Genomic DNA, 15,521 nt, shown 5'->3' on the forward strand with positions numbered 1-15,521 from the left:
GACAAATGTTAAATATAAAAGAGATTTAGACAAATTGCAAGAATTTGAATGTCTTGGTTATAAAAAATTGTGATTTTCTAGAAAAGTTTTTAGAATCTATTTATAAATTACTATATTATTGGACCATGACATACAAGAATGTATAAACTTACTTATATTATTAAATAAAATGCAAAGTATGTTATCATTAATAAATCTTAATATTAAAGAATGTTTGCATTTAAAAGTAATACCAAAATGATTAGAAAGAATTACTACTTTAAAAGTATTAAATATATATATCAATACCAAAGCTTGACATCATTACCAAATGAATTAAGCAATCTTATATCTTTGACTATACATGATATATCAGGGTGTATAAACTTGACATCATTGTCAAATGAGCTAAGCAATCTTACATCTTTGGCTATAATTGATATGTCTTTGTGCTTAAAATTGATATTATTACCAAAAGAAATGTGAAACTTTATGTCTTTGCATACATTGAATTTATTTGGATGTATAAAAATAATACCATTGCCAATTGAATTGAACAACCTAACATCTTTGATGGCACTTGATTTATTTTAGTACATAGGACTAACATCATTGCTAAATAGAATTAACAACTATACTTCTTTTATCATATTTGGCTTATTTGAGTATTTAAGCTTCAACTCACTTTCAAATGTATTTGAAAATCTCAAAACTTTAACTATGCTTAATTTAGGACAACAACCATTAATGATACTTATTTCTATTATATCACATAATCTAACAACTTTGACTAAACTTAAAATATCTAATTGCTTGAGTTTGATATCATTACCAAATGAACTAAACAACCTTACATCTTTGAATATGCTTGATATATCTTGGTACAAAAGCTTGACATCATTGCCAAATGAACTAGGCAATCCTACATCTTTGACTATAATTAATATATTTAAGTCTATAAGTTTCACATCATTGCCAAATGAACTAGACAACCTTATATCTTTCACTATGCTTAAAATATTCTATTATACAAACTTCATATTATTATCAAATAAATTAAGTAACCTTATATCTTTCATTAAGCTTAATATATCTTGGTGCAAAAGCTTGACATCATTGCCAAATGAATTAAGCAACCTTCCATCTTTGACAACACTTAAAATATTTGGATGCTTAAACTCAATACCATTTCTAAATAAATCAGATAACCTTACGTCTTTGACTATACTTAAAATATCTTTGTGCTTAAGATTAATATTATTACCAAATGAATTACACAAACTTATATCTTTTACTACACTTAATATATTTGAGTGCTCAAGCTTGACATCATTGCCAAATGAATTAGGCAACCTTACAACTTTGACTAAACTTAATATATCTAAGTACTCAAGCTTGACATCATTGCTAAGTGAATTAAATAATTTTGTATCTTTGATTATACTTAATATATCTAAATACTCAAGCTTGATATCATTGCTAAATAAACTAAGCAATCTTACATCTTTGACTATATTTGATATATTTCATTATTTAAATTTGACATCATTATGAAATAAATTAGTCAAGCTTATATCTTTTATTGTATTTAGAATATTTCATTGATTAAGCTTGACATCCTTATTAAATAAATTAAGCAATCTTACAACATTAATTATAATTGATATATTTGGATGCAATAGCTTAATATTATTATCAAGTGAATTAGGCAATCTTACATTTTTGACTATGCTTAAAATATCTTAGTGCAAAAGATTGACATCATTGCCAAACAATCTGGACAACCTTATAACTTTAAGAACATCTGAGATATTTCTATATCATAGCTTTATATTATTACTAAATAAACTATATCATTTTATATCTTTGACCATTTTTTATATATCTTCATACTCAAACTTGATATCATTGCCAAATGAATTAGACAATATTACATCTTTGACTATACTTGATATATCTTTTTGCTCAAGCTTGACATCATTGCTAAATGAATTAGGCAACCTTATATCTTTTACTACATTTAAAATATTCTATTGCACAAACTTGACATCATTGAATTAAGCAACCTTATATTATTGATTACATTTGATATATCTTCTTGCTCAAGGTTGAAATTATTGCCAAATGAACTATGTAGTCTTATATCTTTGATTATATTTAATATACCTGAGTGCTCAAGCTTGACATCATTGCCAAATGAACTTAAAAATATTACATCTTTGACTATACTTAACATATCTGAGTACTCAAGCTTGACATCATTACCAAATAAACTAAGCAAACTTACATCTTTAACTACACTTGATATATTTAAGTACTCAAACTTAACATTATTACCAAGTCACTAAGGCAACCTTATATCTTTGATTATATTTAATATATCTAAATGCTTAAGCTTAATAACATTGCCAAATGAATTTGGCAACCTTACATTATTGACTATATTTGATATATCTAGGTGCTTAAGCTTGACATTATTACCAAATGAACTAAACAATCTTATATCTTTGACTAGTCTTAATACTTTCAAGTACTCAAAATTGACATCATTGCCAAATTAATTGTGTAATCTTACAAATTTGACTATATTAAATATATGTTGGTACTCTAATCAAATATTATTGCTAAATAAATTAAATAATCTTATATCTTTAAATACACTTGGTACATTCTAGTATTTAAGCTTAAAATTATTATTTTATGAGCTAAACAATTATATATCTTTTATTATATCTTTTTATATCTTATTCTCCTAAGTTAATATAATTGCTAAAAAATTAATCAAATGGATTAAATAACTTTATGCCTTTGACTACATTATATATTTTTTTAGTGTTTCAATTTGATATTATTGTCAAATAAATTAGGCCACCTTATATCTTTGACTATACTTGATATATTATAAAGCTCAAATTTAATATAATTATAAAATGGATTTGATGACCTTAAAATTTGATGTGTATTTGGTATATAGTTGGAATATCTTTAATTATTTAACATCTAAATTATATACATATAAAGTTGTATTTGCCACTTATTTTATATATACAAAAAATTGATAAATAAATATTTTATTTTATTTTATTTTATTTAGTAAAATATTTATTTATAATATTCAAGCTAATTATTACATCCAAAGCTTTATTGACTAATTTATCTATGACCAAAGCATTCGAATGAAAAAGCTCATGCCAATTGAAATGTTACAACTCCACTTTCTAAATTAAATAAATAAAATATACTTATAACACATTTTAAATGTCCTAAATACTTTTAAGAATTGAAAACCACTTTCCAACAACTTGCATCTTTTGAATCTATTTTCTTCTCACAAATATATCCTCTATCTTAGTCTTCATATAGGCCAAGCTTTCCTTCTTTTGATAAAAGCTCCTTCCATAGCAACAAGATAAGAAAATACTTTGGAAGCAAAAGAAGTGCATGAATGAGTTGTATGAACTGCATCACATTGTCTTTACTTGCTATATAAGTTGGATATTTTAAGGATGGTCAATCATCCATTATACACACCATTGCTATAAAATTCCACTTGGATTGACATAACAAATGTGCAAGGCATCAAAAACTTGAAATACCATAAGATGTAACATCTACATCCTTCACATGTACAATTATTGTGTAGTAGAAGTTGGCATTTTTCTAATTATACCATATCCCTTCCATATCGCAAAGCTAAACAATTAGAAACACCAAGTTTGCAGCAATAATAGAATGTTAAGAGAATGTTCACAATTTACTATCCTCATTTGGCAAATTTTACTTTTGTTTTGATTATGTCTAAAAAGATATTCTATGAAGTTTATTATGAAGTGAATAGAGTGTACATGAACTTTTTAAGGCTCTAAGATGCTTGTTCTTCTTTTCTCTTTTAACATAAGCAATAGATTCATTACATATGTATAAAATATATATATATATATATTATAAATGCTTATGAATTACAGAACATTTCTGAACTGGAACAATAGCTAGAATACAAATGAAGTATAGAAGTTATAATAGGATTAGTTGTATTAATCACTAATTTTCTTTAATTTTTATGAGTGTACATGTATATTTAAAGATACTTGTTAGATAAATATACATGGAACAATACTTTGCTTGTTTTAACTCAAAATAATAAAAATAAAAACTATACTACTTGTAATAATATTCTTCTTGTGGTAATATGTATTAATGGAAATGATTATACAAATTTAAACATGTAAGATTCTATATAAAATAAAATTATTGACAATATAATTATTATTTTCTAATAAAATTCAATTATAAATACAAGACATGAAGTTGATACAAATTCGATTTTGAAAAAAAAAAAACAACAACAACAACAAATCTAAATTTTTAAAATATTTGCATTGATTAAAAAAACAGATTAAAATACTAATTTATCGAGATTAGTAATTTGAATAAGAATTAACTAAAAAAATATTATAATATATATATATATATATATGTTAAAACTAAAATTATAAAAGAAATATAGATCATGATCCGGCACCTAGCGAATGATCACCGCATTCAAGGACCTCATTCAAACACCTCCTCTGGTACATAAAACTTCAAGCCCACTGCCTGCACTCACCAACAACCTAACGTCAACTCAAATGAACGGCAGGTCGATTAAGAAACCAACAATGTTTGGCGATGAAATGCAGGCAGAATGACTAAAACATGAAAACTGCACCGAATGTGAAACAAGCGTGAATCACGATGTTTCACGGAAGTGATTCACACATTCTTATGTCTAATAGGGGGTACGAGTTTAAGTAGCATGCACACCCCACCGCAGCGAAAGAACTGACGTACAGTGAGATGCGTATCTTCAATAGCCACAATACTTAAAAAAGGATGGCTTAAGGCGGGCTAACCTGGGCGAAACCTAAGTCAGCCGCACTGTGATCACTTTTGCGTCCTGCAGCATCTCCAACGTAAAAGGAACTGCCACCGTGCAATAAAAAACATAATTCAAATGAGTAGACTGGAGCTTGATAAGCTCGGTAATGTTTATTGATCACTGCTTTGAGCCTGAATGCAGGATGGTTGCAGAACTATAATAGCTATAGTGAAAACATGGCAGACACCTTCGAACGAAGAAAACAAAATTTTATATTACACTGACACAAAAGCAGGGCTTATGACTGAAGGGAGATAAGGAAGGAAACCTTTCTTTGTTGATTGGTACTCCACCATTCAGGTGACGTTCTAGAAGGTGCCACATACCTGGCGAGGGCTTTCGGCAAGCATCCCCACTCCCCTCTTTACCACATGATATAAACACCTGCGATCCAAGTATATACATATTAATCTAATGATCGTTTCGCTCTTTCGAAAATGGAACTGTTTCTTATTCATAAAAGAATATAACCACCTAATGGGGTTCATTATGCAAAATCTTTTATCTTTCCAAAAGAGATTGCACAGTTGGAATTCATTGTAAAACAAAGACATGAAGAGTATTTCAGTGCCAAGGAACACGCCTCTTGAAAACATCTTACGTGCATGGGGACTTCTACAACATTGATGAAAGCTTCCAGGCGACCGACTTTGGAGTCTACAGCTTTCTGTCGTGATTTGGTCCATCGCTCAATATTAGACTCATTTGTAAAAACAACCTGAAAAATGTATGAACGAGACCGATTTTAAAAGTGATTAGCACAAAGTATCAACAAAGAAATTTTGCAAACGGTAAAAACATTTCTTTATACTGTAGCAGGGTTGAATTTCCTTCATATTGAATCTTAATCACACACTAGCTTATAACCGTCACGATGGTAGCCCTGAAGTATCTTCGGTATTGAAGGGTACATAAGTTTCCAAGCATCAGCTCCTGACCTATAAAAGAACCAAAAGAAATATGTCAGTACATTCTTTGAGCCAAACAATGAACCATCACTACTGAAGCAATCGGTATGATAAAAATTAAACCTTGCTGGTAAAAACACAACCAGAAAACAACCATGGAAAGTAGGCGGACCCCAGAGAAAATAACAGTGTTACGCTGAGGCTACCAGTCTAAGTATTATCAACACGATGGATGCTTGCATGATAGGAGAATATTGTTCATTAACTAAATTACGACCGAAAGACGCACCTGCGAACATGTGTATTAGCGAGACACCCATCAAAGTCAAATGCCGCTATCTTCTCAGATGGCTGCAAACCTTCCGCCTGACATCCAAACCAATCCAACAGATGGAACCATGGGCGGGGCGAATAAAAACTTAGAAGATGCAAAATACTATTAGGACCAAGTTCGGAAGCAACCTCTTCTATCTATGAGCACAATGTCAGCTTCCAAATGTTTTGCACAACACTGACATGATTGAAGAAATAGCTTACCTCATGGAGAATAACAGAAGAGAAGGACTTCCAACCAAGCGGTAGCTTTGCATCCTGTTGCAATCAATCAAAATTTAAAGATCAGTTCCGGTATCTAGGGCCCCAGAAAAATACTATGATTAGAAATGTAAGATGATGCAAACAGGGTTTGAATTTCAAGATACAATAAGAAAACAATGAGCCTTAGGTTAAACATTTCAAAGTAACTTCTATAAGCAAGAACTTGCAATTCAAAGAAGATAAGAAATCAAAGGGAAATTTGTGCCTTGTAAACATTTGCAAGCTTGGATGGACTAAATCCATTAAGAATAGTCTCCCATTTCTTTCGATCGTAGCGTAGGATCTACAGAACACCATGGTTGATTCGAAGAGAACCAATCAATTATAATTTATTCGAAAGTAAAAGTCGTTCTTTCTAGATGATTAGTATACACAATTGTACACTAGGCAAGAAAGGATGCGATGCAATATAGCAAAGTCGACCCGCAAAACCGATCCCAAATTCTCGAGATACAAGTTTCTACACTTAATAGCAGACTGAAACTATTTCATCGGACGAAAATGAACTTTTAGACAATACTGTGAGAATATTTGTAGCTCAAAAGCACGGCAGTTTCAAGTCAACACCTAAGCAAGTAGCGTTTAAAAATTGTAAAGCCAAGACCTACTCCTCGACAGTGGTAACCGTTCAGAGCCTACGTATGCAAAACTTCACGACGGTGATGAAACCTCTTTTTGGCGATTTCAGGAATTTCCTCTAGAATTAACTAAAAGCATTTTGAAAGTCACCATATGAAACAAGACAAACACAGTAAAAATAGTACCTGCTCTTTCTCAATTTGATTCATTTTTGCTGCAATACCTGGAGACACTTTTCTCTTCCTGTCGGGACTCCCAGTGACGGCCTGATTCATATCACGTGTTGCATAGAATTTCAGCACTCTTCATAAAGTAAAATTGTACACATAGTGTCCGGCTTCAGAGTTACAACACTTGAAGCCGGTATCCCAGATGCAACCTTCCAATGTCAGCTCTAAATTTCCTGTCTAAAGAGTCGTTTTTAAAATTACAATCCACAATATCTGCTCGACATGATGACTATGTTGGGGTACGTTACTCCCAATCATGTGATTTCAGCTATCCAGAAATTCCAAGTGTTTATGGGAAAAGTTCAGATCCTCGTGAATCCAGTAGGAAACGGAAGCAAAATCATCACCTGAGATGTTTCCCCTTGCACAGACACTTCCAAAGCAGAGCCCGATGAATCTTTCATGCTCTTAATGCTTCTGCTTTCAGAAGGCTCTCCATCACGGGTTTCTTCAACATCAACAGGTCCAGTCAAAGCTTTCAACGCAGCTTGATCTGAGGCCTGCATTACAACACATGTGCTTGTTCTTGAGAATTCAATCATCCTCCCCTTGCACACTTTTAGCTATATGTTGACCACGCCTAAAACCTAAGATTTGAAACTTGGAAAAGATCTAAATCAACCATACTAAACGTTGGGCTGCTCTCACAACCAGAACCACGACGTGTCTTCACTTCAAGTCGAAAAGAGGAGATGCATACAAGATGAAAAGGAAATAGATAATGCTCACTTTCAGAGTAGGAAATCCATCTAGCTTGTTCTCATCCACAGCCAATGCCACTAATGCTGCATTGCTCTTAGTGGCCAGATAACAATCAGGGTGATGCCTGTACTCCCAAACATGTTCCACAACACAAGTCAAATGCTTATACCCACAGGACCAACTTCACAGGGTACGCAACTGATGTGCCTCAATAGGATCTCAAGCCGTTTAGTAGAAACATTGTGCTCCTACATAAAACAAACAGCTTATATGATAAACGGTGACCGAAGAAGAGTGACATGACGTTTTCACTTCTTGGTCAAATCCGCATGAAGCAATCATCGCTAAAATGAAATTTGACAGGAAGATAAATAAAAAAATAAGTAAATAAGTTTTGCACGAGCCTGGTCACTCGAATACAAGCCAAAAACGTGCATCACCACGTTTGAACAGATGAAAACACTATCATCCGAGTGTAATCGAATTAAATGACATGCATAAATTCACAAATTCAGGACGAATAGAAATACGTAATTCAACACATACACACACACAAAAAATCATTCCCTTGATCGAGTATGGAACTAACCCCAGCAAAAAGGTGCAACACCCATGTTTGGCTCAAGCCTCATTCACGAAATACCACACAAAAAAATCTTGACAAGGGATGCAAGCAGGATACGCAAGATGCGTCGCTAAAATCACCGTGATTGAGATTCCAATTAAACCACAAAGAGCAATAACACAGGGGAAAGGGGGGAAAAAAAACAAAAAAAAAAGTAGAACAAGTTTTTGCAATTCACAGAGGCAAGAACCATGAGAGCGTACCAATGGGGAGTGCTGTATCCTTTAACCCAGGTGATGGAAGCGAGGCGAACGACACCTTTAGCGATTCTCTCGCCACACGACTTGCACTGAGACCGTTCCGACTTGGCATACTCCACAGCATGTCGCGGAGGCATTGTCACTCTCACAACGCTGGCTAATGCGCGCAACATCCAAAAACCCTAAAATCTAAGCCCGGATTCGCAACATCCTTCTCCCACCCAAAAGGCCCAAACAACTCAGAAAAACCCAGAGAAACGATGCAAGGAATTCTCCTACAGCTCCATGGCCCAAAACTGTGCTCCACACACAGGGGCAATGTGAGCAAAACCGGCTTGATTCATGCATCCAACGACGACAAGGACTACAAGTGAGAAATTGAGCTTGCTGGGCACAATGTCAACTAACTAACTTGTGCACAACGATCTCCCGCACTCGGCAAATGTTGCAAATTCGAACTGGACGCTTTCATTCGGGGGCATTGCGAAAGAAAGGCTTGAGCTGCAAGCTTCGTGGGACAACTCCGACTGATCGGCCCATGGGAACACGGTCCCCTCTTACCTTTTACTTTTTTGGGGCAGACAATTTCGGGCACTTGGATTTGTGTTCCCAACACATGCTTTGTTGCCCCCATTGTAGTGGGTTTGGTTTCCCATTATGTTCCTTGATTCTCTAAAAAAATATAGTTTATGAATTGTATGGGTTAGGTGAATAAAGGTATCTGAAAATGAATATCTGAAAGTGATGATCATGTAAATCCATCATTAGAGTTTTCTTTTTTTCTTTTTTTTTGAAATGTTTTGAAAATATTCTTAACAATATATATAATGCTTTTTCAAAGAAATTTTGGATGCGGTAGTTTCTATTTAATTGAAATATAAGTAAAATAATTATATCAATTTTATAAGAGATTGTTATTTTTTTTCTTTTTTTCATGTCTTTTATTTACTTTAACAAAGTTGTTAAGTTACGGTTTGATCAAAATTAACTCAGATTTGATCAAAATGCAGAATACTTTACAAATAATCTGAAGACATGTATGTGATTTTTATAAGTTATATACTAATAACTTTCAATAAAAACTTACAATATATATATATATATATATATATATATATTTTAAATATGATTATTATTACTACTTTTAGAATATATTTTTAGAATATTCTTCTAAAAGTAACTAATTGGTGGAAGCTTGGAGAACAAACTTTTACCTTTTTATATGAAGTATAAACATTTGTAAGTTTTAAGCCATTTGATTCTTATCTTTGATTCCTTTTTTGAAATTTATATATTTTTCGATTAGTACATAAGTAGTGATTTCTACATTGAAATGTCAAACAATATCCTTGACAGCATCTTCGACAAAAAATATATATATATATATATATATATCAAGTCTTTGATCTGTTTCTTACATTGTAATTCTATACATCACATGTACACAAGAAAGTGGTTTATAAAATTGTATTCATTACAGCACTATTGTATTAACAAAGCATTGACATAGTTGAGCAGTCTGCCATACAAATCAATTATGTGACCAGGTCAAATAGCTTTTCAAAGCATGCAATAGACCACCTTATTTCTGTATAGTTGTTGAAAATTAGGACGCTAAGATGAGACGGAGATAAGTAATTGAGCTCTCAAATGAACAGAAATTGCAAGGATATTCTGAAATTTAATAACATCAGATGTCGAGTCAACCTCTTACAATAGAAGATGAAAATCTTGTATGCATTTCATTTTCCTTGCCAAAGCAGATACATGAATGGCTGCAGTGCACCCAAAGTTGATCAGATACCCAAAAAGGTGTACGCTGTATCAGACATGAATGAACCATTCCTGCACAAAATTGTCAAGTCCAAGCAGCTACAGATCCTGAAGCTGTGCAGGATGTTCAAAGCCACAAGGTTCTGTCTATAAGATAGGCAACCAACATCAGGGAATGAAGCACCTTGTTCCTGTGAAGGTATTGAGTGGAAAAGAAGAGTTCACTGTCCCAAGGTTGCACATCTTCCAACTGGGCCCCATCCTAAATAGCGTTTGAATTAGGAAGCTACGACACAAGTTTGGACGCACTTGTGTGCAGCCTGAAGCGCTCAGGATGCTAGTCCTTTTTCATAGCTAGAAACTAGGTCCAGAAGGCGAAATCCAGCAGCCCGTGTAAACTTTCTAGCAAACAGAAAGCAAGGCTTGTCTTCGCCTCCTGCTTTGCACCACTCTGTTCGTGACTCGGTTTCGTACCGGATGCTACGTAAAGCCTGCATTTACAGGACCCCAGTGAGGCTTCGCTCACCACTAGGGTGAGTGACGACACAAAATTCTCGTCTCCGAAATGTTTTCAAAACCGATCTAGCTTCAAGAGGCTTCAAGGGTGATGAGAATTTGAACTGATGTATGACTGAGCCACATACCTGAATACTTCTAATGGCCTCAAGGGTAGAATCTTGAAAATTGTAAGTAACAGGATGCCATCCTTCTCGGCCCACGTCTTTCACATGATTCTCCCATTTGCTGAAAGTTAACGTACGCCGTTCTGTTTCCGCTTCCAAACCTTCCATCTAAACCCAGAAATTTTTCCTCCAACAATCATACTTCACGTACGTACTTGGCAAGAAAATCGTTGTGCTGATAAACAAAGCATAAACACAGGAAAATCACACTCCTCATGTGCCGTACAATGTGACAAACTGTTGCGAGGTAAATATGGGTTTATTAAAAAGATTTCTTTAAAACTCCTAGCAACTCTAGTCTTCTCATGCACAGTCCTCCACGGGCTCAATGGCTTGCTGTAAGCCACACAATAAGAGAACTGGTTCCGTAAGAAACATAAAAGCTACCCAGATGCCCAGAGAAAGACAGGAACACTCACCGCAAAAAGAGTCTGAATATAATGCTCGTCGGGTATACAGTTGTGAGGCTTCTTTGTCGCGTTTAGCTATGAGAGGAAAACAGATAATTGTCAGCGAACTTGAAGACATTCTCAAAGAGACTAGAAAGTGCATTGTAAGCCACAGTTTCAACTGCTTAACCATTAGTAAATATCTGTGAGCAGGGTCTTACCGAAGGATCATCCACCCAATTGTCTGGTAGAACCACTTTCTGCATCCAGCCAACCATTTATCCACTCTTAAACCCGCTGCCACAGCGGCGATAATATTGTGATAACTCACTATCACTGCAAGTGATCACGTTTGTACAGTTGGCCCTAAAACAAACTAAGCCACGACAATAGCAAATAAATAAATAAATAAATAAATAACTGTTCAGGCTTAGAAGACTATAGAGGAAAGACAGATGATACCAAGAGTGCATAAAATAACACAGTAATGTAAGAAGGACAAAACCTTGCAATGCTGGTTAAACATTTGAAACACCGTGGAATCTGCTACTACAGCTTCAGCATGCTTTCGAGTCAAAACAAACCACTGCATGCATCAACGAATTCATCATCCATAAAATAAACAAACGTAATGATACAAGATGAAATGAAAAGGCAGCTATTCAACAAGAAATCTTGAAGGTAGATTAAAATAAATTGAGTCTAGACCAACAGAATATATAAATACTTCGAATACCAAACAGGTTTTCTTCAGTCTATTTGACACCGATTCTAAACCACACCAACAATCTATATCAACAAACCTGCTAAAAGAAGAAACATGCTCACATTACTCCAATCAAACTACCTGACTAGCTACTTGGAAGCCAGCTGCTTGTTAAGCTCTACGTGTCGAAAGAGTGAAGTGCAAGCACGACAGATTGCTTCGGACACTAGAATCAAATTTCTTTAAAAAGTTTTTGATACCTGAGATCCTTTACGCCAATTCTCATGTGGGATAACCGACTCCATGTTGATGTTGTACTGCTCGTCGGAGTAATCAACAAAACTGTTCCCCATCCCAGTCAACATCACTTACTGAACTTGAGCCGTGTATGACTGAATCGAGGACAAAACAGCACTTTGGTTAAAGATTTGACAAGGGACCCAGATTGAGAGCGAACCATCAGATTACCTGTCCACAAAGCTTTTTTGAGACGCCATCACATAATTGTAGACGTAGTCAAAATTGTAAAGTGGTATGCAGCTGCACCAAACATTGAATAATTTCCAGCATTAGTCGAGACCTCAAATCAGACTTATTTTCCTAGTGTATTACTTTTGAAAGACTCCATCTTATTCGACTTCTCGGGAGTCGCTCCATTCACAATCCACTGCCTGCTACAGGGTGAGCTACTTTCCTAGAAAAGATCAAGCACCAATCATCGACTATGTAGTAATTACAAACCCACATACTACTGAACCCAGAGCTCAAACCAAGAGCCTTCGTATCAACACCTAAAACATCGCGATCAAGGTTTCCGACACCGCTTTCAACACGGTTCGATATGTATTATATTCAACGCTTCGTCGCATGCTAGTGTACAGCGGGCACGTTTTCTCTGGCAACGATTTTGTGTGGTTAGATGGTTGAAATCGTCTAAATTCCAAACACACATGAAAGCATCAAAGATGATTACAGCAACCTGTCAGAGAGAAGGAAGAAGCGCTCGTTCAAGGGGTTCTTTAAAGCTTCTGCTATCAACAGTCGCTCTGCCTGTATCATGGTCGCCTCTCCCCATACTACCTGCCAAACCATTGCTTGCGAATTACAAAACTTCAATGCAGACCATTAGTGGCACACAGAAACCTAACTCGGGAACGAGCCAGACAACGGTTAACATAAGCTAGTAAAAAGATAAGCAAGTATCTAGAATTGATTTCCTACCTCGAATGCAGATGAGTTCCAAATTCCGTATACAAAACCATGTACATCAGCAGAGATTATATTACGGTTCGTACCTGGATAGAGTTATTCAGCTGACGATTGATAAACGAGCTGCACTGAGTATTTTCTTCGGTGTAAGAAAATCCAGGTCTTGCATGAATGTATATATTGAATTCGTGATCTCGAGATCTCTGCGAATTCCATTAAGAACTTGTTGACAAATCACGATGACCAGACAGGTAAATTCTAGCACGTATTGTGGCAACATAACTATGCCCATCTTATTAGCAGAGAGTAGCGAAACTATCCACACATATGAAAAGAAATTTCCAACGATGTAAACAAAAATTGTGACGATCATCGACCAATTCGACCAACAGCTCCCCTAAAACCAATTTAATGAAACGGCTATACCTCAAAGAAATGCTCCCATAGAATATCCAAAGGCATGACATGCCGAGCCAAAAAAAGGAATGCTAGCTTTGGTTTCAAAGGGTCCCTAATTGGAGGGGATTCCATTACATCGCGCTGCACCAAGCCTTGAAGCTTCACCAACGCTACGATAATGAGAGGTAGACCTAATAACATGCACACTCCAGATCTCCATCTCCGACGAGAGTATCCATACGGTCTTTTCTTCATGACTCTGAATGCATTAGCTCAGAGTGCTACCTAACCTGTCCCTGGACGCAAATCGTTGCTTCATTTTAATTTACAGGTCACTGTATCGCCTGTTCGAATAGAAAACACCATGTCACACCTCAAAGTTCCAGAAATGCATACTCTGAAAGGCCCCAGGGAGGCCCAAGGATGAAGAAATCTGAAGAAAAAGACTTTACCCTCGTAACTAGGCTTAAGTATGTTAATTCAGAGACGATATTTTTGTATTGACAGGATTATACATCAACACATGCTTTAAACCATTCTCATATCAGAAATGCCCACGCTACATTCGGACGCCAACATTTGATCTGCTACACAACGAGGTAAATTACATATCCCTAGTCTAGGAGCATTCTTGCAAAACCGACCAAAAGAAAAAATGCTTCATGAGTGGTCGATATTCTTTTCACATAGACCCCCTTTAAAACCCCCAAACTGAAACGCTTCAAGGCCGTGAATTCATTTCTCGAGCACCATGATGGGACGATCCAGACCATCATCCCATCTAATCTTACAGATCTCTAATACTTCAATTTCATCCCACTCAAAACCTCCACCTGAGGATTAAAAAAACCAGAATCCGCTAGGCGTTCACCCACAAAGGTTTCTCCCTCAAGGCTCATGTGTGTGAAGTTAGTTTACCTTCTCCCAACTCAACGTTCCAAACGCACCAACTACACCGATCCAACCTCATCTCCTTTCGAGACACCGCACTGTCCCAATTGACCAACAATCTCATCAAACCAGCCAAAAAACGCATTCAAAATCCAACACATCCTACAGAACACAAAACACTATAAAAAAACACACACACACACACCTTCCAATTGCTTCCTACTCCTCTTCTTCCCTCTTTCCCTCACTTGTTGCTTCAGCATCACTCTCTCCAACCCAGCAAACATAAATCGCCAAACCCAGGTCACCAGTGAATACAACCTCCCCGTAGCTTCTCCTCGTCTGCGGTGCCGACACGAGCAATGAATCGGAAAGCAGGGACTAAGGACAAGGGCACCACAAACACCTGGTGTCAGTGACTGAGACCAATCTCATCCGTTGCAAAGCGAGTTTGCAAGATCGTCAGTCAGAATCTGAGATACAAACAAAGGGTCCTTTTTTCCTCCTCGGGGAGACCCACTGACTGTCTGACACGGTGCGGATCCGTCTCCGTCGGCGCCGCTACCGGACAGACGGACGTCTTCTTTACCGGAGCGTACCCCCGTCCAAGAAAATGTACCTTCTTGGTCGATTTCGGAAATCTAAGTAATCTATTGATTCCACCGCTGCCCGATCTTTGTGTATGGAGCCTGGAAGTCACTGGCATGCATTCGCAGTGTGTGCTTTGACGAGG

General features: G+C 35.8%; 2 protein-coding genes across 21 annotated transcripts; both read right to left on the reverse strand.

Annotated features, from left to right (window-relative positions):
* Positions 1–4,337: 4,337 nt before the first annotated feature.
* On the reverse strand, positions 4,338–9,266 carry LOC112283208 (polynucleotide 3'-phosphatase ZDP). Of its 2 annotated transcripts, none has more exons than XM_024521644.3 (12): positions 8,742–9,266; positions 7,941–8,037; positions 7,559–7,711; positions 7,167–7,247; positions 6,608–6,685; positions 6,343–6,396; positions 6,095–6,171; positions 5,754–5,835; positions 5,499–5,615; positions 5,166–5,281; positions 4,872–4,941; positions 4,338–4,575 (listed from the first exon to the last, which is right to left on the reverse strand). In XM_024521644.3, exons 1-12 carry the CDS (start codon positions 8,909–8,911, stop codon positions 4,531–4,533), a joined length of 1,140 nt encoding a protein of 379 aa, XP_024377412.1. In that variant the 5' UTR covers positions 8,912–9,266; the 3' UTR covers positions 4,338–4,530. The 2 variants fall into 2 exon arrangements, with proteins under 2 accessions (XP_024377412.1, XP_024377414.1); XM_024521646.3 differs by having other exon boundaries at positions 5,224–5,281; positions 8,742–9,227.
* Positions 9,267–10,448: 1,182 nt separating this feature from the next.
* Positions 10,449–15,261, reverse strand: LOC112283075 (glycosyltransferase BC10). 19 transcript variants are annotated; one of them, XR_016503357.1, is made up of 12 exons: positions 14,994–15,157; positions 14,816–14,886; positions 13,925–14,193; positions 13,585–13,701; positions 13,269–13,369; positions 12,758–12,829; positions 12,550–12,631; positions 12,089–12,169; positions 11,805–11,843; positions 11,614–11,679; positions 11,156–11,369; positions 10,449–11,002 (listed from the first exon to the last, which is right to left on the reverse strand). XR_016503357.1 is itself a non-coding variant. In XM_024521349.3 (12 exons), exons 3-12 carry the CDS (start codon positions 14,150–14,152, stop codon positions 10,841–10,843), a joined length of 1,095 nt encoding a protein of 364 aa, XP_024377117.1. In that variant the 5' UTR covers positions 14,153–14,241; positions 14,816–14,886; positions 14,994–15,261; the 3' UTR covers positions 10,449–10,840. The 19 variants fall into 19 exon arrangements, 13 of the variants coding, with proteins under 13 accessions (XP_024377117.1, XP_024377119.1, XP_090107426.1 ...); XR_002970023.3 differs by having other exon boundaries at positions 13,925–14,241; positions 14,994–15,136; XM_024521349.3 differs by having other exon boundaries at positions 11,156–11,302; positions 13,925–14,241; positions 14,994–15,261.
* Positions 15,262–15,521: the final 260 nt, after the last annotated feature.

Source organism: Physcomitrium patens, chromosome 6, assembly GCF_059467195.1.
Source record: "Physcomitrium patens ecotype Gransden chromosome 6, ASM5946719v1, whole genome shotgun sequence".
NCBI classification, from domain to species: Eukaryota; Viridiplantae; Streptophyta; class Bryopsida; order Funariales; family Funariaceae; genus Physcomitrium; species Physcomitrium patens.

Coding starts and splice junctions, on each gene's coding strand:
- LOC112283075 (XM_024521349.3), bottom strand. CDS start 14,152: ATGAAGAAAAGACCGTATGGATACTCTCGTCGGAGATGGAGATCTGGA. Junction 13,702..13,924: donor TATGGGAGCATTTCTTTGAG/GTATAGCCGTTT, acceptor TGGAATTCGCAG/AGATCTCGAGATCACGAATT. Junction 11,003..11,155: donor AGGCCATTAGAAGTATTCAG/GTATGTGGCTCA, acceptor CTGTAAATGCAG/GCTTTACGTAGCATCCGGTA.
- LOC112283208 (XM_024521644.3), bottom strand. CDS start 8,911: ATGTTGCGCGCATTAGCCAGCGTTGTGAGAGTGACAATGCCTCCGCGA. Junction 7,712..7,940: donor ATGGATTTCCTACTCTGAAA/GTGAGCATTATC, acceptor GTTGTAATGCAG/GCCTCAGATCAAGCTGCGTT. Junction 6,686..7,166: donor ATCAAATTGAGAAAGAGCAG/GTACTATTTTTA, acceptor GGTGTTCTGTAG/ATCCTACGCTACGATCGAAA.